Genomic DNA, 27,101 nt, shown 5'->3' with positions numbered 1-27,101 from the left:
AGGAGTGACATAAAATGGGAAGGCCATATTGAATTACTACTGGGGAATGTAAATGGAAGACTTTGATTTATTGTAAGGATTCTGGGAAAATGCTAATTATCTGTGAAGGAAATCACATAGAAGGCACTAGGGTGTCCTTTTCTAGAGTACTGTTCCAATGTTTGGAGTCCTTGTCAAGTAAACAGGACAACAGACATCGAGTAAAGTCAGGGACATACTGCTAGGATCACAAGAAGTCAGTATAGTCCACATTAAAGTTTAACAGAATGTTCAGTAATTTAAATATGAATCCTTGGAAGAGAGATGATGTCATTCTTGTGTAACCCTGTTGGGTAATTTTGGAGAACCTGTATTCATAGAAGACGGCGAATGTCATGCCGATGCCATCGCATATCTCACACAGACATCTTGAGAATAATCCGTGCACTGTGCAATGGCCTGTGTAGTAAACAGTGTGTTCCAGGAGGAATGAGCACTATTGAGGGATATGACAGGAATGATCATCTGAAGTGCGGGGACTCGACCAGCATGACTCCCCAAGACATCACCTCTGGTTATTGTGTGGCACTGGGTAGATACTCTCTGCCAGTCTAGTTTAGACTCAACCTGCATTATGTTAGGACATTTGGTGCGTTATGTAAATAAAGTAGTGAACTCTAATGTATGAATTCATGTCATATCATATCGCACTTGTCCTTGCCGGAGTTCCTACATTGGTACCTCATTGACTACCTCATCACATCGTATTTTCTTGCTTTACTAGTGAGCCAGTTGCCATGCAGCAACAATGCAGCCATTATCACACTCTGCCGCTACCTGTTTTATGTGAACAGACAGTGATTTTGCTGCATCCTTGTTTTATGTGTCACACTATGACTTAGAACCTTCATGGGCAACACATCAGCTTGTGTTCAGACCTGAAACAACGATACAACTGCACAGTCTAGTGACCACACATTGCATCTACAGTGTTCCTCCATCAGTGCACAAGAAATTGCTTGTATGGGCAGGGAGATATAAATGACATGTTTGGTGTTCCACAACAGCACTTTCAACACTCTCCATGAGACTTAAATTCAGGTATGAAGTGTCATTACAGTGCCAGACAGAGACTTACTACCCATCTAGTAAGACCATATGCTCTTATTGACACTACTGTTTTGGCTGCACTGCATTCAGATAGTAAGCATTTTCATGGTCATGCCTATCAACCAGTTGAACAGGGTCAGATGTCATTTTCTGCCCTACTATTATGTACAATCAACAATGTATAACTGATGCTGTCAACAGTGGTGGCCATCTTGCCTTGCCAAAACCTCCGGTCGCCTCACAACTGCAAGAACCTGAACTCTCACAAATTCACCGACCATATCACCCTTGTCACCATGCTATCCCAGCTGGCTGAGGTGTCATGACTTTGCCCAACGTTCGCTGAAGAAGCTGGCATCCTTTCCCTGCTGTGGCAGTTGGCCGTGACATCACACCCCCATCTGAATGACACCAAGACAAAGCAACTCAGCCCAATTACCACCTCACAAGGGAAGACACTTCCCTATGGCAGCTGCTGGATGACATAACAACTTGTCATGCAGGGGATTCCAATTTCCTGCCACATGCCAAATGATTCCACCTGTTTTTCAGCTCTTCTGCACAGAAGTGCCAATGGCCACGGACATTTCGCCACCATGTTGTGCAACTTGCATTGTGTACACTGAATCACAGATGCTACCGAAGGTACCCACCTGCCAGATAAGACAACACCCTCAACAACGTCTTACTGGAGTGTTGGCACAGCCTGGAGAGCAATGTTACTGCATTAAACAAGATGTTCCAGCAGCATACCATGGTTCAACTGACATCTGGTAGACGACTTGTTACACAGAAGAAGCCATCTCCACAACATATGTTCCCTCTTGAATGACTGCAACAGCTGTGTGACCAAGTAATGGCATACAATTTGCTGGTTTCAAACAACCCTCCCTCACATCAGATGACAACCGTGGTGTAGGCCATGTGATCTGCCACCCCTGTCCCAGTTTCAGTTTCAACCTCACATCTCTCACCCTACGATCTCTGTGAGAAATGATCCGGTCATGCCTCACACCAACACTCACAGCATGGCCAGTCATGCACGCCTGCACTTCCAAGCCCACGAAAAAGAGTCCACCTACGCACTGTCTTCAGATGGCCACGATGTGGGTGGTCACACACACTTGTGCAACCAACGTTCCACCTGACTATTGCGTGACACTGAGTAGATACTCTCTGCCAGTCTAGTCTGGACTCAACCTGTGTTATGTTAGGATGGTGGTTCACAATAGTGTACATACATTTTGTAAATAAAGTAGTGAACCCCAATGTAGGAATTTGTGTCATATCTTATCACACACATCCATGCCTGAGTTACTACAGAAGCTAAACGTCTGGTAAACATGGGCTGTAAAATATGTACCTTAAGAGGTATGAGCACTTCTTCATCTTCAATACTGTGAAACAAATCTCTTCTACTGCCAGCTCTTTGCTTTCCATATTTTGGCTGGAGACAGTATGGACAAAAAAAGTCTAGTAAACATGGGCTCTAACATGCATATCATGAGACCTTTGAGTACTTAACGCTATTTTGTCGAAAGTCGACATATTGAGAAACGTGGCTGTTGTACTTAAGGTTTATAATTTATATAAAAAACAGCTACCAGCCACATGTATGGTTTAAAAAAGGTTTATTATCTTCAGACTATGACCGGTTTTGGATTTTTCTTTACAAATCCATCTTCAGATGGCAGATTACAAGCATTCTTAGTTGGACCTAGTTTTGTTTGTGTTATTCGTTATGCTGCAGAGCTGTGTAGTTCTGCCTGATGAAATATTCGTGCGTTTATGTTTTCGAACGCAAGCTTAATACACTTTTCAATATGCACTATGTGAGTGCTATTCCAGTCAATGGACGTCACTTCCAACCTCATCATCTTAATTACACGAATAACGTTAAACAAATGTTGTGCTGCATGTGTAATTAAGATGATGAGGTTGGAAGTGACGTCCGTTGACTGGAATAGCACTCACATAGTGCATATTGAAAAGTGTATTAAGCTTGCATTCGAAAACATAAACGCACGAATATTTCATCAGGCAGAACTACACAGCTCTGCAGCATAACGAATAACACAAACAAAACTAGGTCTAACTAAGAATGCTTGTAATATGCCATCTGAAGATGGATTTGTAAAGAAAAATCCGAAACCGGTCATGGTCTGAAGATAATAAACCTTTTTTAAACCATACATGTGGCTGGTAGCTGTTTTTTATATAAATTATAAACCTTTGAGTACTTGTTCAGTAGAAAAGATGTATTTCACAGAAGTGAAGATGAGCAAGTGTGCATGGCTCTTAAGATATGCATTTTAGTGCCCATGTTTACTAGTCATTTTTGCTTCGAATGATCGTTCCTGTCGTGTACCTCAATAGTCACCATTCCTCCTGGGACACTCTGTATATGTAGATTTAGATGTTAAATTTAGCATCTGTAACCACAAATAGTGTGCTGTGGTGTTGTGATAATTCACTGTTGACACAATTTGCCAGTTGTTTTAAAATCTGAATATCTCTATCTTCTTTTTAATGTATATCTTGACTTGTTCCACACTCGCTCCTTAGTGGAATCTAAGGGATACAGTGGATGACCGAAAAATGAAAAAGTGTTCATGTTATGGGATGAACACATATTTACAACTGATGTATTTAATACTACTCCCTATTTCAATTTGTGAACACATGGAATCACACTTGGCTGGGTTCCACAGACTCTGGTATTTACCCTCTGAATAATTTATGGGCACTTTCATAATGATGATGTTAGTGTTACATATATATTTCCTACAATCTATGAGGATATCATTTATGTGAACAAATATAATTTTTAGTACCTATATGCTTAAATATGAGGCTAGCAGTGCAATAGTGGCCTAACCCACATTTTTGGAGAAAATGAGATATTCACACAGAACATCACTTTATGCCCTACCATTACATCCTACAATTGCCGGACATGTATTCGGACACCATGGACAATGTGGCAGCGTCAGAGGTTGTTTATGCACCGTGCAGTGCCATATGAAACAGGGTGCAATAGTGGTCTATGTCACATAGGCCACTGTTGCACCATGTATGCATAGCAAGTAGGCCAGTGGGACAGCATACCGCATGTCATACAGCATGTGACAGCCGGCGGAGGACACAGCTGCAGTACAGACTCACAGTATTGTGGTCAACACACCTCTGAATGATCATTAGAGAGAGAGAGAGAGAGAGAGAGAGAGAGAGTGTGTGTGTGTGTGTGTGTGTGTGTGTGTGTGTATACAGTAGTCCTGGTGATGATGTCAAAGCCACATTCTGAGGTAAGGATGATGTTATGTTTCCTTGTTGGTCTCATATGATTTGATATGGATACTGGTATAGATAAGGAACATTTCCACTTAAGACCTATTTTGATGGGACACTACTACTGATGCCTCAGACATGGAATGTGCACCTGGCCAGTTCAGCCAGCGTGCAAGTGGTACAGTGGGTGAGTTACATGTCATGTTAGCAGAGCCCAATCTACCCAGTACATTGAAGGATACCACACTCATTACGTCAGCCATGGACATCGGAGGGGGATCGTAGTACTGGTACCATAATTGCACCACAACGAGGAAGAAAACAGGTCCAGAATGCACACCTGTGTGCACGGAACATTCAAAAAGAAAAGCGATCAAAAGGGGAAGAATACATTAACATGGAGGGAAATGTAGTGCCAAAGAAATGTCCCATCCTCGAAGCATGCACATGTCAGAAGGAATGTGGTCGACATTTTTCATCTGAATACCAGCAACATCTGTTTGACTCGTTCTATGCATTAGGTAGTTTTGACTTGCAGTCGGCATACATTTTTGCTATGATGAAGGTAGTCCCTATGGCAGGTGCGTATTCCTCTGGTACTACAGAGTTGTGTCGAGTAACAATTCGCCTATACCATTTCCATAATGAAGAGGGAGTGGACATGATGGTGTGTAAAACGTTGTTGAAGAACATTTTGCAGATATCAGATGGTATTTCCTTCATTTGTCCTTTCATCCCCCTGTAAGTGATTCCTGCTGTAACTGTGACCTCTATAACATCAAACATGCCGCAGCTGACACCACACTGCGAGCAGCAGCACCAGTGCGTGACAGGAGTGGTGACTGGGTGGGGGTACCCACTCACCACTCCCATCATGCACGGGAGAGAAGGGTAAATGGGGACATGAAAGAGTTACATCATCAATGAAAGGCTGAGAGTGTGGATGGGAATGCATCGTGATGCAGCAGAAGGGAGGCATCAGGACAACGATGTTGTCGTGATTCCCTTGGATTTGATGAGGACTTTACCAACACCAGTACTTACGACAGGTATCTGTTACTACTAGTGGCAATTGTGGACATACTGCCTTGGAATACACAAACTGTGTACCAAGAAAGCTATGATGTATGTATGGAGTGAGAGCAAAGTGTCCCGAGGACTGCAAGAAATTGGATCATGTCTCATGCATTACATTAAACATAACATCCAAACAAAGCAACAAATTATGTACTCGGATCAATGTGGCAGGCAAAATTGAAATATAAAAATGGTCTTACTGTGTCAATTCATGGTTCTGCATGCAGACTTCACACAGGAAGTAATCCACAATAAATTTCTAGTCAGTGGGCATTCATACCTACCATGTGACCAGGTCTTTGGTATCATCGTGAAGAACTATAAATTTGACCCAAACATATACACACCGTCTGACTGGATGAATGTCATCAACACTGCACAAAAACAACAACCCTTCACCGCTATTCTGATGACAAGGAATGATTTCGTGTCCACAGTACATTTAGAGAGAAACATACGTAACTGTAAAGTATCGACACAAAATACCAGGGTGTAATGGTTCCATATTCAGACATACTGCCTTGGAATACACAAACAGGTTTTATAAGTACTCCAATGAGTCAGATGTCCTGTTTGCCAATGTCAGTTTTGCTAAACGAGGGTCAAAAGTAATTGAGACTCTCGATGTACTGTATCCCAATGGATACGCTATTTAGCATGTTGAGAAAGAATGATTTAATGACCTTGCTGCAATTCGTACTCCCGGTGTAGCATGGTTATTACTGTAACTTGAAGACATCTGCACAGCTGTGTGGCAACACCATCCCTGTAAATGATGATACGGATGATGAACATTAATGCCTCATGTGTATCTTGTCCAACGTTTGACTACAGTGCGTAAAGCAATAACGGCCTATCCCACATGTTTCCTGTATTACGGCCAAGTGTGCTGAAACAATAGTGGCCTAACCCACAGAAAAACGGTCTAAAAACACTATTGCGGTTAACTCCATGTATAGCTGATTACCGGACACCATACTACATTATGTATACCACAATCATTGCTATGTGCCACAATCGCTACCTTACCCATAAATTCTGCAAACGTCAGTATCTTCCAGTGGCCATTCCCACAAACCAGTGTGCTGTGGGTTAGGCCACTATAGTGCTGATAGCCTCATATGTTGTTATATGTAGTGGCGGATGTGCTTTCAAATTGCTGACAACCACTTGTGCACATATGACATCCTAATGCATTCACTGTTGAAACATTTTTATGTCCTGCAACACTTGTGCTACGGAACCTCTATTGCTACCATATTAGTGTGGAATGAAAATGTAGATGGATAGTAACAGTGCTATGTACGTCAAGGCAAACTTCCACAAATCATTGTTACACTGTAATATGTTGAAAAGTCTCATTGTGTGAATAAAAATGAAATAACAAGGTGATAAGTAAAGTTGTAAATGAAATGTTACATTACATTTTAAATGCTCTCTGTGATGTGCTTTTTAATACTGGTCTTTTATTGTGATTTATACAAATTTATGGTTACTCTGTTTCTTTAACAGGAAAGTAAAAGATGCTTTGGTCACACAAGCAAATTCACTGTGGCATACAAGTAACCTTTTTATGCATCCAAAGCTACATGAATATGCTCAAAAACTGACAGCCAAACTGCCTGATAAGTTAAATGTAAGAACTTTGATACATGATGTATTAGTAATAGTGTTAATCAATTAGAAGAATGAACTTTTTTGTGATGTTGGACAACAGGTTTGTTATTGTAACATGAGAAAAAGATGTTAAAACTTAAGGTATCAGACAAGATTAACAAAGGATGTGGATGATCACATTCATCAACAGTTAAAAATAGTTAGCAGGTGCTAACATAATTTGTCTAAATTTAGGAATCAAATATTTCTTGTTTAGGATTGGGAATCATTAATCAAAAAAACAATATTTATAAGAAGGGAATGAGGAACTGTGTGTAAATTTACAAGCAGTTCTTTTTTCGATGAAGTTGAAAAGCCCATTGACAGAATTGGAGAAAACAATGGTAGGCAAATGCATAAGACATGCTTGCGGTGGGAGGGAACTTAAAATAGGAAGTAAAACAAATAGACTACTTAACCAGAGCAATTTGATAAAATTTGTGAGAGAGGCCAAACATGAAACAATTTTACGTAAACAAAATTCATGAATTGATGAGAACTTGAAAGATACGTTCACAATAATTTATTTGATTATCATAGTTCTGACTCTAGCAAGGCATGTCAAGCAAGGAAGAAATAATGACTATGTTTTAATGTTTTACTGACATTAGAAATTTTACAGGCAGAGCGCTAGCTCAGCTACAGGCAAATGGGACGAGGAATCCACTTTGACATTTCGAAGCAGCCATTCTGGTGCTCATCTGAAAGGCATAGGGAATACACACAAAGTATAAATATAAGAGACTGCAACTGTGAATGCTGATTGTCTACCATGCTTTGCAAAATATAGAACAAGTGGATGCCCAGTAGAAATTGCAGAAACATTGCAATTTAATGTCTCAAAGAAAGAACAACCAGCACTTACAATTCTACAGGAGGACAAATGACTATGTATTTGCTTGCTTACAAGGATGATGATGTGGTGCTGATATCATGTGGAGTAAAAAAGGCAGGTATTTGATCTGTTGGATGATGTTTCCTACATATGCCAGTAAATTTGATAAGAAGACTCTGCAGGTTTAGCAGGTACTGGCAATAAGCATCTTAGAACATGAGCAGTAGTGTTAACACAATTTACTAAGGTACACAAGCCGCAAAGAAAGCATTTCCTAAGGCCACTAGTTAGTAACATCAATATACCCTTGTAGCACCTGACAAAATATCGGAACCACATTCTCAGAAAAACTCAGAAAACTCTGATGAATTTGTGCATTACACCAGTCACCTGTGTCTCTGTGATATGGGTATTACAAACAGTTTTGGTATGATTCCCATTTTACTTGAGTTTCATTTTTTTCAATCATTGGAATTTTTGGTGAATAGTTTAATGGTTATTTTATTAAACTCTTCAGGCAATTTTTTATATTTTTCTCCTTTGATGAAAAATGATATGAACAAACCAAAGGAATGAAAATGGATCACATTTGCTGGAAACCTATACATTTTGAGGCAAAAGCACTAGAATCTATGTTTTTTTGTTTTTTATAGATATATGGGCATTATATTTTTGGATATGGTTTCATGGAAATGGAAAACACGATTTGTCCATATGCTTTAGTAGTTGGGGGTTGGGGACTCTACTTGCTGGCCAATTCTGCCTCCCCCCTACCCTCCCAACCCCATCCCCTAGATCTGGAGTTAGTTTTTATTCATTACAGAATTCTCAGTAAGTACGTAGATAATCAACAATTCTCTGATACACAATAATTGTTTTGTTTCACTTATAAAATTTAATTCTTATGGCACGGTACATCTTGAAACCGACCAACTCATTTACAAAAAAAATATTAATTTTAGTCTTTCCCCTCTCCCCTGTGAATAAATTTCTGCAAATTCCCATGGATTTGCCCTTAAACACTTTGTCTTTGAACAATATGACGGACTCTGAAAAATAGAATCATCTGCTCCTCTCAAACTATAGATAAGTTTATGGTTTTCTCGGTCCTGGTATGTATGGACAAGTCCCCCTCTCACCCACACATGCAAACAGATCTTTTTTCCATGCATTGTGTCATGACCAACTGTTACAAAAAGGTCCATATTGAGAACTGTATCTATAGAGACCGCATACTATGAGATAAAGAAGGATTTATGAAATGAAATGATCATGTGGCATTTATTGGCCGGGATATCCTCTTCGGCATTCGGCCACCATATTGCAAGTCTGTTTAGTTGACACCACTTCGGCGACTTGCTTATCAGTGAAGATGAAGATGATGATGAAGGCAGTACCCCACATACTTAAGTCAGATAATGTGTATCTGAATGTGGTGAACAAAGGACATGTGGACATGTGGCTCAGAACTGTACAGCAAATCAAGCTTTGAGGAATAACAGTGATAAAATATGGATATTAAAAAAATTATGAAAGAAGAGTACAAATGAGAATAAGTGAGTAATAATGCAGACAGACAGTTGTATGGAGGGCTCAGCATATACATAAAATCAGAACACAGTAGGTGATGTACCAGCAGTAGGGTGTCCAGAGACTGGATAATATAAGCTTTGATAACCCACTGAATGAATGTAAGATGGTTGTACCAGACATTCTGTAGCCATAAGAAAGTTGAAACCCCAGCTCACAAAAAGAAAATAATATAAGAAGCAGTGTAGTAACAGACATGAAACCAACCAAATGATTAAGGAAAACAATGGAGAGTAACTGGTAGAAAAAGACAGAAGCTACATTTGGCTTACCCTCAGATTTCGAAGCTGTGGACATCCTGTAAGTCCTTAGATATCTTTCATATCCCTCAGTCTGGAGCAATACTGGTCTCAACATCTAACAGAACTGTGCTGCCCTAACAAATACTGGATATCTGCCAAGATCAAAAACTATCTGGAACACCAGCTTGTCAAAGCTGTTTTTAAATAAATTTAATGTTTCATTTTAGTGTTTTAAAATATCTGGAATTTTTCTATACCCTGTTGATATTGAAATTAGTGAGAGTATTAATATTCTAAATATTGTGTTTCATGTCACTACTTGTAAGCTGATGATGGGAAACATTTTGCTGTATACTTGTGTAACAAGCTATGCAGTAAAGTATAAATACATAGGAATTCATGTAGTTAGTAGTGTGGGAATTGACGAAATTTGTTTAGTTGTAATTTTTTTATGAAAAGGAAAGCTGGTACTCACCATATAGCAATGCTGAGTCACAGATAGCCACAATAAAAAGACTGTCACAAATAAAGCTTTTGGCCATTAAGGTCTTCGTCAACAGTACACACACACACACACACACACACACACACACACACACACACACACACACACACACACACACGCGCGCGCTGTCTCAGCAGGCAACTGAAACCACATTGCAAGCAGCAGCATCAGTGCATGATGGGAGTGGTGACTGGGTACCCCCACCCAGTCGCCACTCTCATCACGCACTGGTGCTGCTGCTTGCAGTGTGGTTCCAGTTGCTTGAGACTGCAGTCGTGTATGTGAATTTGTGTGTGTGTGTGTGTGTGTGTGTGTGTGTGTGTGTGTGTGTGTGTGTGTGTGTGTGTGTGTGTGTGCGTGTGTGCGCGCGCGCGTGCGTGCACCTATGTCTGTTGTTGACGAAGGCATTAATGGCCAGAAGCTTTATTTGTGACAGTCTTTTTATTGTGGCTATCTGTGACTCAGCATTTCCACTATATGGTGAGTAGCAACTTTCCTCTTCATAGTATCGTTACATTCTATCCTGGATTTTCCATTGTTTGATTTAGCTATAATTTCTTCATTATTTTCATGTAACTGTAAAGTAATACATAATTTATATTTTATTTTTCTTTAACCTTAGAACACTAAAGAGAGGAAAAATGTTACATTGCTAGAAAACCATCATTAAGTTGTACTACTCCACATTTTATTCAACACAAGCCATAATTTATAGGTTACGTATTAGTTAATTACAATTATTAGATCTCCAATGGTATTTTACATAACAAATTAAGTACAAAACATCCTGTTTTATACCATACAACAAAAAAAAGAAGCAAACAAACACCATCCAAACAGGCCTTGAAGGCCCAACGATACTGACTGGCCACCGTGTCATCCTCAACCATTCGGCATCACTGGATGCAGATACGGAGGGGCACGTGGTCAGCACACTGCTCTCCCTTGGGTTGTCAGTTTTCATGATCGGTATAGCTACATCACAGTCAAGTAGCTCCTCAGTTGGCCTCACAAGGGCTGAGTGCACCTCACTTGCCAACAATACTCAGCTGACTCAGACGATGACCTATCCAAGTGTTAGCCAAGCCCAACAGTGCTTAACTTTAATGATCTGATAGGAACTAGTGTTACCATTGTGGCAAGGCCAGCAATCATAATTTTTTGGCAGTTTAGTAATCAAGTGTTCATGGCAGTGCTTTGATACAATTGTTGAATACCACAAATTGTATTTATTGTGCCCAAAGCTTGTAGTCTAGTTTAGTGTTGCTGCCTCGAGATTGTGGAGTCCTCTGTTCGATTCCCAGATGGATCAGATTTTTGTCACTCAGGAACTGGATGTTTGTGATTTTCCTAATATTTTAATCTCATCTTCATTGACATGCAAGTCATCAAAGTGGAGTCACATCGAAAGACTTGCACTATGCAGCCGAATTAGCACACGGTGTCTCCTGGCCAATAAACCCATATGATCATATCATTTTTGTGATATGTGTTTTACATCTGTTTCTTCAACAGTAGACATATTATTAAACATAAATTATGAAAAATAAGTCACAAATGGCAGTAGTTCCCCACTCTTCTGGAAAAACACAAAATGGGAAACTTCTGGAGGTGGACGCCTCTCAGATAAATACAGCACTCTAGAAGTTTGTTGAAAAACTTATACTTTAATGCAGGAGAACACTGTAGGTGAAATTGGGAAGCTATGAAGGTATGAACCATGATGTCGGTCCACATATTCCTGTCATTTCATTAAATGAAAACACAACTGTTAGTTGAACAACAAGTGAAGACAGAACTACATTAGGCATACAAGCAACTCTGTGTGGAGCAACAATGGGGTGAGGATGACCTCAGTTGATCAACTGATTTTATTTGTAAGTAATGTCCTGTTCTCTTTTTTAATGTTTTTGAATTTAGATATTTTAGCTGCATATTTCCTTATATGATATTTCGGACTTGAGGATTCCCTCCCATTAGTGTACAAAAAAATATTTTTTATTATTTTAGTTTATCCCAGATGATGGAACTTTAACTGTTATGAAACTGTGTACACAATAAAAGAGTGTGGATTAAGCAACTGCTCTGTGATTTCTTGATTTTTCAAAATGGTCTTTTCAAGGATATTGTTCATTTACTGTTTATTCATGAGCTATTTTAAGCACTTCTTTAAAAAAAGGGTCTTTAATTTTAATGCCTCTTGATTGGAGCATTCTGAGCTACAACACAAATTGATGAATCAGCACAGGACATCTGGCACTCCTAACATACAAAAGAACATTTCCAGCTGATGCTGCAGAGATTTGCTACTTGTGCAAAGGGAGATAGTTTTGTTTACTTATGCAACTAGTGGAAACTGTTAATAGGTTGGGGATTACCAATGATGTAAGAGTTTTAAGTAACTGATACATGGCAGGTGCAACCCACAAGAGATAAAAAATTGCAAGCTAACTTGATAAATCTGTTGTCTCATATGATTTGAATTTCGAAATCAACTGCTTGATGCATGACTGCCAGTTCTCTTTTACTGTTTAGAATGCTGCTAGTGTTGGCATTGTGGATTTGTTGTTGTGACCTATGGAGGAGGGGCTTTTGGGGCTTACAGTGTTTGTTGCTGTTGTAAAAGTAGCTGGGACATGTGGACCTGAAACCCCTCACATTGTTCTTTTTTCTCCTGGCTGTTGAGGACACAACTAGTTCCAGAAGCAACCTACTTGAGGTCCAAAGATAGTGATTTTTGTCAACAAGTAGGTCTGTCTAGCAACTGTTGGGTGTTCATGGCATATAAAAGCAGAAGGCAAGCTGACAATAGTGGACCATATAGAACCTTAAGTGCTGAGCAGGAAATTGACATGGCACATTGTGTATGCTCCTCTCTGCTGGGTGTTGGAAAAAGGTGCTCTTTTATAAGGGCAGTTGTCTTCATGAGTATATCTCTAATATCTTGACATTATTACCATTATGGGCACCAAAATAAATATTTATTTTTACTGTGTTTTGAGATATGTCAGTACATAAGTCATTTTCGCAGTTCGTGGGTTTATCTGACTGTTGACGGTTTTTTCCCAGTTTCATTTTGCTCATTTACTGAAGCTTTTTTAGCTGATTTGAGCACATTGCTCACACTGTTGTATGAATTTTCTTTTAGGAGAAAAATTGGGAAAGAGGGAGTGGATCAGAAGGACTTGGGAGGGGTGTCGTCAGGCGGTGGAGGAAGGGGGGAGGGGGCAGAATTATAACCATCCAACACTGTAGAAAGATGGTGAATATGTGAACTGTAAGCAAGCAAAAACAAGTGCTGGAGAGACAAATAAAAATCAAGATAGCTACACAAGATGAAATGAAAACCACAATGGGAAAAACACCAATACCAAAACTTGTCTTGGAAAGAAAAAAAGAAAAAAAAAATTTGGTGGACTAGACAGAAAACAATACTACTAATGAAGTGGCAACAGACACAGGGTAAACAAGAGAGACGCTCATTCATCTGCTAAAAGGGACAAGAGAATGAGACTAACCAGGAGTTTACTAGAAAAAATGCCCACTACAATGGGTCAGAAAAAGATAATAAGTAAGTGGGAAATCAACAATAAAGAGCTGGCAACAGATATTTTGTTTTTAGAGCTATCCATATCAATGATTATTTTTACAAACTTCTATTTTACTTCAGATCATGGACAATGGAATTTATACATTATCTGCTCTCACTTTCAGGTTGTGTATTTTGTGAACAGTGGCTCTGAAGCCAATGATCTTGCCATGTTGCTTTGCAGATCATACACGAATAACTATGACATAATCGCTCTGCGAAATGCATACCATGGTATGAGTCCATATACAGCAGGTTTAGTTGGAATTTCTGTCTGGAAGCCTGATATACCAATTGGATCTGGTGTTTATCATGTAAGTCATTATGCATTTAGTTTTGAAATCATTATCTTCAAATAGTTAAGATTATAATGTATTCTCTTGTCTGTGTTTCCACACAATGAGTTAATACAATGAAGGCTTTCATGAGCAGATGGCTTAGCTACTGATAAATCTTCCGGGTTCATCCACAGCTACATTGGACGCCTTCAGACATGTTCTGGGTTCAGCTGACTTGTCAAGACAGCAGCTGTAGACAAAACAGTTGGAATGAAAGAGTTTCATGTGTCACAACCAGCAGCTGACACAAATCGCCAAAATCTTAAAGGAAAATCAACTTCGTTATTTTGATTGTTAAAACAGCTTTTAAAAATAATGGGTACTTCTGATTTGTCAAGATTTAGATAAACACAAGCTTTGGATCATCTACATCCTGTAAACTACTGTTAGGACTTACATTTTTTGCACAATGGAACAACAGCCAAACAGGATACAGAAAACTTAGTGATTGATTTTCACCATACTCCTGGCTTCATTTATTTGATGTTTACTCGTATGGTGCTCTGCGTCAACGGCATTATGTTTTAGAACAATATATTATAAAATTATTAAAACTTATTCAAATCAAATAATCAAATTTTTTTGTGAAAGTAAAGGGTAGATAATAATAATGATACTACTGATAACAATAACTGTAAAGCATAATAATTTGCAAGTGAATGGGGAAGGTGTTGGCCATAACCCATTAGGAAAAGCCATCCAAACAATTGCCTGGAATGATTTGGGAAAAATCATGAGGCAGTTTTTCAAACTTTTCAGTGCAGTTTAGTGACTAAAAAATTGTAAGACACATTCTTGCCTGAGGCACATTGAATAATGATTATCACTTAATCAGCCAGTAAGTGTATTGTGACATCACTGTAAGAAACTGTGGCTTTTTAAGCAAAAGCCCACGTGGAATTTGACAATTAATGCCACATATAACTCAAATGGCTCACATTTTTACTAAGAATATTTTTCTCCTTGAACTGAGTTGCCTCAAAATATTGTCCCTGTGACATCAAGGAATGAAGGTATGTGAACTCTATGGATGTTTGCTGTATCACTGGTGCCAACTGTGCTCAATACATTAACTTAAAAAAAAGCTGAAGTACTGAAATATATCTTGGGATTCATACTCACAAAGCATTTAGAGCTAGTTTTAATAAGGCAATAGTTGCTTGACTGGAGAATCATTGTTTGTGAAGATGTCAGTATTGATTTTATGTTGAATAATTGTGACTGAGCACCAAAAAATGTTGTTGACAACAAGCCTTAGATTATTCTACACTGTAAAATTCCCAGTCAGCGTTGACGGACACAGAGCAATACCCACCGATTATTCGTTTTTAGATCCAGCTACCTTCAGTGATCAGTAATTTATGGAAAAAATTTATAGTCAACAGTTTATCTGATTATGATTGCCAAATGTTAACTTTAGAGTGATCTTACCAGTTACGTAAACATAATACAAGAAAAGTATTGTTTCAGAAAATGGTAAATGATGACTCACTCATGACATTTCTATCACAGTATTAAATTCTTGCACTGACTTGATAAGACTATTGTAAGCTATCTGTGTAGTCAATGAGTGACTCAGGGTACATTTCCTGGCAGATTTAAATGTGCTGTAGTAACATGTATCTATAAAACTAGAGCTAGGCAAACTACTTCTGATAAAAGACCCATTTCACTCCTTGCCCACACTTCAAAAAATTATTATAAATTCAGTATCACAGCACCATTCATTGTGATGTTATTTTCATCCTAGACAATGAATCCAGATGTGTTCCGAGGAGTGTGGGGTGGAAAATATTGTAGAGATTCACCCGTACAGACAGTACGCAAATGCAATTGCAGCCCATCATGCTGTGAGGCATCAAGCAGATACATTGATCAGCTGGAAGAAATTCTTCAAACCTCTGTTCATAAGAAGAGAGTTGCTGGCTTTTTTGCTGAATCCATACAGGTCTGTATTCGCCTTGCACAAGTATGTGTTTCTGAAATCTACATCTATATCAACATATATACTCCGAACGAAAGCGCTGGCAGGTCGATAGACACACAAACAAACACAAACATACACACAAAATTTAAGCTTTCGCAACAAACTGTTGCCTCATCAGGAAAGAGGGAAGGAGAGGGGAAGACGAAAGGAAGTGGGTTTTAAGGGAGAGGGTAAGGAGTCATTCCAATCCTGGGAGCAGAAAGACTTACCTTAGGGGGAAAAAAGGACAGGTATACACTCGCACACACGCACATATCCATCCACACATACAGACTGTATGTGTGGATGGATATGTGCATGTGTGCGAGTGTATACCTGTCCTTTTTTCCCCCTAAGGTAAGTCTTTCCGCTCCCAGGATTGGAATGACTCCTTACCCTCTCCCTTAAAACCCACTTCCTTTCGTCTTCCCCTCTCCTTCCCTCTTTCCTGATGAGGCAACAGTTTGTTGCGAAAGCTTAAATTTTGTGTGTATGTTTGTGTGTCTATCGACCTGCCAGCGCTTTCGTTCGGTAAGTCACCTCATCTTTGTTTTTATATATAATTTTTCCCACGTGGAATGTTTCCTTCTATTATAATAAACATATATACTCCATATAATGTAACTGGATGGATAAAAAAATCTACTCACCAAGCAGCAGCAGTGGAACACACATAAATATTCCACAAGCCACTGTACGATGCATGGCAGAAACCCGCTATCTTCTTTCTAATTCTATTGGCCATTGAAAATCTTATACATACTGAATTATTACATTTGTAAGCCACCTATAAAAATCCTTCATATCCAAGAAACGACTTAAACCCCTTCTCTGGGCCAGATCCACTGATGGTATCTTTGTGATATGGACCCACAGCAAAAACAACCTCTGTTTTTCCCTCCATAACCTCAACATCTATGTACAAACACACTTCATCTGATCCTCTTTAACACAATGAGCAATGTTCCAGGATGTTGATCTACATCTCTTTGGTAGATCCAAAACAAGCACCAACTACTCTCCTGCACATCCATTCATCCAGCAAACCCATTGCCAGAACCTCTGCTGGTCTCCATAGTCATCTATTTCAGTTTCTTGCTCTGTCCCCTTCCTCTCCCATCATTCACCATCTGATTCCTTCAATGTACTCAACTCTCTAGTGCAACTTTATGTTCTATTACATCTGGCTATGCACCATCCATTAATCATTTGCAGCTGAGTTATTGCTTCTCTCATTTTTATTTGTAAGAGCATATTTATAGTGATTTTTATTGGTATGTACAACATTCCCTTTGATATTTGGAGAAGACAGGTTGTATGAAGAGCATTTAAAGAAGATGAATTATGTAAAAATATTTTACTAGTGTTAACAGAAATAGCTGTACTGTTTATTTTGAAACAGAATAGAAGTGATTCTCTACAGTAATATGTTTACTGTCAATAGCACCAATAACCAATTAAAATAGTTGCTGGACTGTGACATAACAGAAGTACTAAATTTCAGGGAGTTGGTGGAACAGTCCAATATCCAAAAGACTATCTTAAAAAGGCATTCAAGATAATAAAAGACAGTGGAGGCCTCTGTGTGTCAGACGAGGTAAGTTTGAATTTTAAAAAAATATGTATGCCGAACAATGGTCATTTTAGTTTTAAAAGAGCAGCTTACAAAATATATATCTTGACTTGGTTGTGGGACTGAGAATCTCTCTTCTCTATGTCAATATCTTTTGAGGACTTATAATACTTTGAGGTTTGTGATTGGATACACTGACAAAGTAGACATCTTTATTACCTGGATTCATGGCAAGCGCAGTCTATTTAAGTATGCAGAACAGATTGGTTCTTTCTCCAGAGCAAAATTTACAATGCCCAAAAACTCATTCTGTACTCTCAGTTAAGAGGCGGCTGTGAGTACTCTCAATTAAGAGGGGAGGGGGGTATTAATATCACTAATAAATACCTGTAACAAAGTTTCTCTTTGATAAGGGTTCATTTTACATGCCATTTCTACATTGCAGGGGCACTGTGGCACACAAATGTAGAATATTTCACTGAATCTACCACAAATGTAATGAATACTCCAACTTCCTTAAATTATTCAGATGGTCTTATGTCATTCACAGAGCCTCTTTCAAGCTTGTCTTTTCTCCCACAGTCTATCATTTGGCATCTCCTCCCATTGCAGTCCTCTTCGGTTCACATCATCCTTCACATGACTTTTCCACTGTGGTCTTACAATTAGTCTTCGTCAAGATTCTGTCCATTCTAGGGTTCTTCATGGGAGACTTTCTGTGTACTTTGCACTAATTAACTCAGTCATATCATATGGCATTCCTTTCTGGGGGTCAATACACAAGCAAATATTTATTATGCAAAAACAAAGAGACAAGATCATGATTTGATTACATGCACCTACCAAACCAGTCTTTAAAGAACAGGCAATATTACCTGTCTAATGCATATACCTCTTAAGAATAAATAAGAATCTCCTGCTCTTTTAAACAAATAATGATGTGCATGATCATCATGATTGTAACATTCATCTGACAGATCAGAGACTGGGTAAATGCTATGACAGTGTGAGGCACATAGGCGGCATAGTCTATAATAAATTACCTTGCTCAGTCAAAATAATAAAAAACTCTTTCAGGAAGAATTTTAATCAGTTTTGTCCAAAATGTATTAACCAAGGGTGGTTAAATAATAATAACTGTCATGTCCAATTTATATTTTAAAATGGAGATTGCTACTTAAAAGCTGTTGTAATGTAAATTTATGTATATTCTGTCCTTTAAAGTACATGTATATTTATAAATCCCTGTAACAAAAAGGTTTATGCTCCTTCAGATTTGTATTGCTATAACTTATATTCCATAACATGAACATGATGTCACGGATGAATAAATATTTTTTTGTCTCCATCTATACCATCATGTGCATTTATTTCATCCTGTCCTTCATATAGTTTTTGAAAGTATTCTTCCTTACTTTCAAAACTACTTCTTCCTCCCAAGCAGGTTTTCCTTATTTTTTGATGACTTTTGAAATATTTTCTTTTTATTATTTGAAAGCATGGTGACTGTTCCTGTGAAATAACAGACACCATGCAGATCCTGCAGCTGTGAAACACTATATGTAATTTGAAGTTGGATCATTGGTATCAGCTGCAATGGGATAGTAAGCAGAACAGGCACTGATGAGCGAAAATGTGTACCGGTCCAGGATTTGAACCCGGAATCTCGTGCTTACTAGACAGGTGCGGTGACCACTGTGCCATCCAGGACACAGCATTATCGCAACTGGACAACACCAAGAAGAATCGCTTCTCAGCTTTTGGCAAGATCAGTGTGTAGACTGTTTTTTTTTTTTTTTAAATCTCATGGGCTATAATGAAAGGATAGGTAATTTATTTCAGTTTCTATAATGAAAGGTAAGATCACCGGGCACTTTAATTTTTGTACAATTTCCTTGACTTTTAAATCATACAGCAATGGACTAACACTCATTTATTTTACAATGATTCCTGGTCCTCACTACAAATGGCATATTAGACATGAAATAGGACCAACCCATGTCCCGGTTGTACACGTCGTTTACTTGAAAGGTGCTATAAGCAATAATATCTCTGCTATTAAAAGCTTCCAGTCCTGCAATAGCCTTCACTATATCTTCAGGATACCGCACAATAGCAGCAGTCATCCGGCCATTACCTTGTTGAGATGCACCATTCTTCTCCATTGTAAAGTTGAGAACACATTCACAAAACACAGACGGCCCTTGTTGAACAACTTGTGCTCCCACATTACTACTTATGGTTACTTCTATATTGTCAGTGGCCTTATAGACTGCCAGGTGAGAAAGCCTAAATCTCTTCTTATACTGTGGCATCTCTGGTTGTTGTACAATGCTGTTGCACATGCAGCTGCACATCTCTCCTTTCAAGTAAACAAGGTGTACAAGGGTCAGTCCCATTTCACATCTGATATGCCTTTGGTAGTGATGACCAGAAATCATTGTAAAATAAATGAGTACGAGTCCATCACTGTATAGTTTAAAGGCAAGGAAATTATGCAAAAGTTAAAGTGACTGGTGATTATAGAAACAGTACTCATACACTCCTGGAAATGGAAAAAAGAACACATTGACACCGGTGTGTCAGACCCACCATACTTGCTCCGGACACTGCGAGAGGGCTGTACAAGCAATGATCACACGCACGGCACAGCGGACACACCAGGAACCGCGGTGTTGGCCGTCGAATGGCGCTAGCTGTGCAGCATTTGTGCACCGCCGCCGTCAGTGTCAGCCAGTTTGCCATGGCATATGGAGCTCCATCGCAGTCTTGAACACTGGTAGCATGCCGCGATAGCGTGGACGTGAACCGTATGTGCAGTTGACGGGCTTTGAGTGAGGGCGTATAGTGGGCATGCGGGAGGCCGGGTGGACGTACCGCTGAATTGCTCAACACGTGGGGCGTGAGGTCTCCACAGTACATCGATGTTGTCGCCAGTGGTCGACGGAAGGTGCACGTGCCCGTCGACCTGGGACCGGACCGCAGCGACGCACGGATGCACGCCAAGACCGTAGGATCCTACGCAGTGCCGTAGGGGACCGCACCGCCACTACCCAGCAAATTAGGGACACTGTTGCTCCTGGGGTATCGGCGAGGACCATTCACAACCGTCTCCATGAAGCTGGGCTACGGTCCCGCACACTGTTAGGCCGTCTTCCGCTCACGCCCCAACATCGTGCAGCCCGCCTCCAGTGGTGTCGCGACAGGCGTGAATGGAGGGACGAATGGAGACGTGTCGTCTTCAGTGATGAGAGTCGCTTCTGCCTTGGTGCCAATGATGGTCGTATGCGTGTTTGGCGCCGTGCAGGTGAGCGCCACAATCAGGACTGCATACGACCAAGGCACACAGGGCCAACACCCGGCATCATGGTGTGGGGAGCGATCTCCTACACTGGCCGTACACCACTGGTGATCGTCGAGGGGACACTGAATAGAGCACGGTACATCCAAACCGTCATCGAACCCATCGTTCTACCATTCCTAGACCGGCAAGGGAACTTGCTGTTCCAACAGGACAATGCACGTCCGCACGTATCCCGTGCCACCCAACGTGCTCTAGAAGGTGTAAGTCAACTACCCTGGCCAGCAAGATCTCCGGATCTGTCCCCCATTGAGCATGTTTGGGACTGGATGAAGTGTCGTCTCACGCGGTCTGCACGTCCAGCACGAACGCTGGTCCAACTGAGGCGCCAGGTGGAAATGGCATGGCAAGCCGTTCCACAGGACTACATCCAGCATCTCTACGATCGTCTCCATGGGAGAATAGCAGCCTGCATTGCTGCGAAAGGTGGATATACACTGTACTAGTGCCGACATTGTGCATGCTCTGTTGCCTGTGTCTATGTGCCTGTGGTTCTGTCAGTGTGATCATGTGATGTATCTGACCCCAGGAATGTGTCAATAAAGTTTCCCCTTCCTGGGACAATGAATTCACAGTGTTCTTATTTCAATTTCCAGGAGTGTAATTTCCTTATCTTCCATGGGAAAAAAAAGTCCAGTCTACACATTGATCATGCCAAAAGGCGAGAAGCAATTCTTCTTGGTGTTGTAGCTATCAGGCACCTCTGTGCATCTCTGTGAGTATTGCTACCATCTGCGACATCACGGCTGTGTTGCATGGTTGTCTTGTGATACCATGAGAAAACTGGGGAGCTGCCAACACCAACCATGGGGCACCAAAAATTCTGAAGATGGCTTTAACATAAGCTGAAACTGATAAATAAACAAATATTATTGTGATTTTGACTGTTGATTTTAACCTAAATATAACATCAGGTTGCTGCACTCCATATACAACATTGTCCAACTATAAGTACTTTGATCTGCAACATACCATTACAAGTAAATAGTTGTTATCTTCTCTGGTGATACCATTGACACATGACAGACTAATAACCAGTCAACCGAGTATGCACAGGAAATATGTAACCACCTGATACAAAGAAATTTATGTTTTAATCTTCAAGATATTGATTGTATTCTGACAAAATTATGTAGATACTAAAAAAGTCTACTTGCTAAGCGGTGGCAGAATACACGCATAAAAGACTGTTATAATTGGCAAGCTTTCATAGCCAGTGGCTCCTCCTTCAGGCAGAACGATTGAAGGGGAAGGAAGAAGGGTGAAGGAAAAGGACTGTAGAAGTCTAGGAAAAGGGGAAGTGTACAGGATGGCGGGTATGGGCAGGCGGTGGGCGTTATGGAATAATAGTGTAATTTTTAGAGAAAGGCCATTTATTGGCTAAAGCATGATGAAAGGGGCTACATAGGCCTAGGGAGGTGAGGGTGAGCCAGAGCTTGCAATTTGGCGAACATTGTTCGCGAAGCTACCGAAAGTGGTTGTCTGCCAAAACTAAGTCCACAGTGCCGCAGCACCGGGAGAAGCGGGAGATGTTCAAAGCTACAGGGCGCGCATCCGACTCGCGGGTGAGCAAGAATACAAGAGAGCGGGCCCGGCGACGAGCGGCCGGGTATCTTCGACGCACCACGCGGCTTCCTCCACCCTGATTGGTCAGGACCGAGCAAACCGTGCGGGCGGCATGGAACTTTCCAGAGCGTTGCCTGCTAAGCGACGCCTGGGACGGCGTTACCTCGTCAGCACACGAGAGAGGCGCGTGAACAAGGTGCCCTTTCTCGGTGCTGACTTCCTGTTACTAGACCGTGGGACGAAAGAATTTACAGGCAGCTAACACTGCCGGCCGTGGCTTGGCCGTAATGGAGTAATGAAGTTACTAGTTGGAGGCTCATATAATAAAGTAAAATCTCCTATTGTCTGGCTCATCCTTTACATTCCTCCCCCTTCCGTGGGAGCGGAGAACGTATGTGAATTCGCTCAATGTAATTATTATTTGAATGTAAACAAATTTAGCTTGTAAAGCAAAGTAAACATTACTTGATTAAGAATGGCCCTCACGGAAGACGGCAGGGGTCTTAGTCTATGGGAGGGTATAGAGACTCTAAAGACCTCCTAAGGGTCGCAAGGGGACTTACATCAACAATATTGTGTGCATGCAAGAATCATCATAAGACATCAAATCATCATAGAATATCAAAACATCATAAAATATCAAAACAAAATTAGAACAAAACATAGCAGTGTGAATTAGACAAACATGTCAAGTGTTCTTGTTGCTAAGTTGAAGTAAAAATGTCTTTTTTTTCTTTTGTTGGAATAAGTTGAAAATATAAACACATCACCACTGATGAGTCACGGCGGGGGCGCCTGGGGCGAGGCGGTGTGGTGTGTTGTCCTCAGCGGGCAGCGCGCAGGCTGTCGGCGGGAAGGGGGCGTGGCCGTGGCCAGGTCCGTGCACTGGAACTCAGCGCAGGGGGGTATGAGGGGAGGTCCACATGTTTCAAAACACAGTTGAAAAGGGAGTTATCACTAAGGGAACACATCACTACACTACGCTAGTTTTTCCACATTAACTGATATCTCAGTTTCACTCTTAAAACTAAGGGAGGGCACATGCCTGATAGGTTCTTGTTTTCTCTTTATTGTTGAGTTTAGTTCGTGGCTGTTTACCATTCATTTAAGTGCCAACAGGCGAACGTAAGAAATTTGTCCTTTTTCATGTTTTAGCAAATCATCAATTGACGTTAGGATGTGATTATTTGATTTTTTAGGTAAAACTTGAACGTTAGCTGACAAGGGAATCATGAATGAGCTTTCAGGTATAAAAGCATAATTAAAGGGGTGCGAATACTAAGTAAGGCGTAGTGGCATGAAAGGTTATAAGTGGTGTTCCAACGGGGACCGTTTGCTAAAGACCTGCGCGGAGGCTACGTCAGAAAGGCGCGCGGCAGATAACTTCACAAGCCAGCGCGTCGTCAGGGCTGCACGCGGCAGCTGAGGGGTCTATGACTGTCAAATGCAACAAAATAGAAGTGGGATTACGCGTGACATAAAGCTAGATGAGCTGTTACAGTGGGTTCTGTTTAAAATTACATTATGCATCAGCAAATTGTTTCATAACATGAAAATGTAAAAGTGAAGTACACATATATCATATTAAATTTACTGCATATTCCATATCGGTAAACAAAGAAAGTTAAGTGCGTCTTTGGGCTGACCCTCTACGTGTATTAACATTTACATTGTGAGAGGAAGTTTCTCATACATCAATACATTTGCAAAACACCATAAAGTGAGAGTGACAAAGAAAAGTGACACCAGTTTGGTGCAGGTGGGACATAGATTGTGTCGTAGGATGTCAACGCTGTTGCTAGCGAAAGGAGAGAAACAAAACTCGAAGGGAATCTAGAGATTTCCATAGTGGGAACAGAAAGTGTAAGGATTTAAATTAGAATCAACTAAGTTGAGCGTAATTTCTGAAGGACTTTCCTTTATGAAGGTATAGTGCGCGGCGCATCGTGGACACGACGTTATCGCCTTCTTAACTGTGTAAATGACAATTCTGCGACTCCAAGATAGCTACTTCATACTTCTTCTTCTTCTTCAAACTCGACTTCTCTCACATAAAAAAAAAACTTTACTGCGCGACAAAATTCACCGTCTTCATTCTCTCAACATCTTGCGACTAACTTTACTTTGCGACCAAATTCGCCGTCTTCATCCTCTCAACATTTTGCGACTAAACTCGCCGTCTCTATAACACCATGGTGCTCGCCTCCTTGGGCCCAGCTGGTTGCTTAAAACTCCGTCTATCATTGGTTATCTCGCAGTGTCCTGGGACACGTCATACAGTTAAATGCTACTTCTTCAATAGTCGGTATTCCTTCGGAAAATACAATGGGAAAACAAAGAAGGCTCAAGGTTTTGAACAGAGACTTCCGCTTACTGGCGTTTAGCTGCGGGCTAGACGCGGTTAGCGTCTGACGTTGCCTGATCAGCTGTCGTCAGAGAGCACGGAACACTGTTCTCATGAACTCTTCTTCGACATGGAAGATCAAAGTCTGGGCTGAATAGTTTTGTGTCTGTTGAAAGTTGACAGATCAAAGTGGGTAGGATGGACTGTGCCGCGAAACTGAAAAGTGAAGAAACGACACAGACAGCTAAGGGACCGCGCGGGTGCCAGCCGCGTCACGTAAGGTACGTGCCCTTGCGGGTGGTGCATGTGGTATGTCCCTCCTGATAAACATTCAAATACAAATCAAAATAAAGCATGCTTACATCCTAAACTACTCTCCCAAAACAATTTATTACCTAAGACATCATTATTATTAAACAAATAATTGGCAGTACTCGGGAACTTACTCTAGCATACTTGAAATCCTACAAAATGACTATCCTCATCAATATAGTAACACAGCGACACATGGAAACACTAGGTTGATACAAATACTAAATTACTGGTGCTGGCAAACTCTAGCTAAAACTGTCTAATCATTTGATAATAGCATAAATAAGACCTGGACAAAATGAACAATAGTAAAAATAATACATCGAATTAGTAATTAGACATAACTAATTGGATGTAAGTAATTGGACATAAGTAATTGGACATAATCAATTAGACACAAGCAATTTGACATAAGTAATTGGCAACTCGTCATAGTGATATAAGCGGTGGCAAAACCGTAACAAAAGCAAAAGTTTAAAATATTATTTCCTTCAAACAAAACTTCCTTATCCTCCAGTTACATTTCGTAGCAAAATGAATGTAAGCATCCCCTGGTATTCCTTTAAGCTCTCGTTTGTATTTTCATTCCAACCGATCTTTGGTACTTCTACCCACAGGTAAACTGTCATTAAGTAATGGCAATGTTGTGTGTAATGCTGTGGAATAGTGTAATGTCACGTTAATACTTCCTTTAAGAAGATTCTGATGAAAAATGATTTTATGTCTCCTTCAATGGACAGACCAATAATTATTAAACGTGTGATAAACCGTTTCCTGTGTTGATTTGTTCTTGCAAATATTTGTGATTATCAGTCACCCAGTCAATCGTTCAGGGATATGATTGTTGTTCCTTTTGTTAATTCCCTCACTTACCTGCTTCCATATAATCAATATTGGCGGCTCGACGAAGCTGGTTGCATCTCGAAGATGTCGATATGACTTACCTGTCGGTGATTTAGTTTTTAATAAAATTAGACTTCATTTGTCATATAAAGAGTGTGTAGGGAGCAAAGTATGTTCCTTACTATTGAAAATGTGCGCAAGGTTATTCAAAGGGTTCGTTATATAATGGTTAAGAATTTCTGTGTTGAGATTCAGTGCAGCTTGAGGTGCTAAGGTGCGACACGCGTCGCGCTCGTGAGATTGTAAAGTTGCTGACAGCACAGCTGACAGTACGGCTGCGTCCGGTTTCACTGGCTGGGCGGCAGAACTGGCGTTCACGCTGGGTCCGTCCTCTTGCTACGCGTGGAGTTTATCTCTCGGTACAGTCACAAAATTTCCTTCCAAAGTTATCTTATGTTGTTCACGACAGTTATGCATGGAGGATGTTCTTTTCTGAAGGACTCTAATAACTTCAATCGCTAGAGGTCACAAAACTATCGGCTTACAACTATTTTACTTAAACACTCTGTTCTTCAAAATTTAGGTAAATGGCAGGTGTTAGGCTTCTATATAAACTATATTTTGCAATGGCATTCCAAACCCAACTCCTTGGCTAACGCGTTCCCCACACAGCGGTCGTTTACAGGACAGATATAGCGGCAAGTGCCGGCTTTCTTGACGCCATATAGATCCATTTATTAACCGTGGTGGTGATACAACATAGCCGGAGATCGATCTGAAATTCCAACATTTACCAATCCTGATGGTTTAGGCAATGCGTACCAGGAAACGTTCTCTCTCACGATTTTTGTTCCATACTGAAAATTCAAATAGACAATACACATAGATTCCCGTCTTTAGATAAGACTAATAAAATCTGTACGGCAA

General features: G+C 40.4%; 1 protein-coding gene across 1 annotated transcript in view; it reads left to right on the top strand.

Moving 5' to 3' along the window:
* The window catches only part of LOC124787974 (alanine--glyoxylate aminotransferase 2, mitochondrial-like), a 188,286-nt gene that overhangs the window by 101,186 nt on the left and 59,999 nt on the right, over nucleotides 1–27,101 (top strand). Inside the window, exons 4-7 of the mRNA XM_047254987.1 lie at nucleotides 6,967–7,090; nucleotides 13,997–14,185; nucleotides 15,960–16,157; nucleotides 17,680–17,772. Coding sequence (XP_047110943.1) covers nucleotides 6,967–7,090; nucleotides 13,997–14,185; nucleotides 15,960–16,157; nucleotides 17,680–17,772 — 604 coding nt within the window. The remainder of the gene's footprint in view (nucleotides 1–6,966; nucleotides 7,091–13,996; nucleotides 14,186–15,959; nucleotides 16,158–17,679; nucleotides 17,773–27,101) is intronic.

This window comes from Schistocerca piceifrons, chromosome 3 (assembly GCF_021461385.2).
Source record: "Schistocerca piceifrons isolate TAMUIC-IGC-003096 chromosome 3, iqSchPice1.1, whole genome shotgun sequence".
Classification (NCBI taxonomy): Eukaryota; Metazoa; Arthropoda; class Insecta; order Orthoptera; family Acrididae; genus Schistocerca; species Schistocerca piceifrons.
The sequence above is the reverse complement of the archived record's forward strand: the minus strand, read 5'-3'. Positions and strand labels throughout refer to the sequence as shown.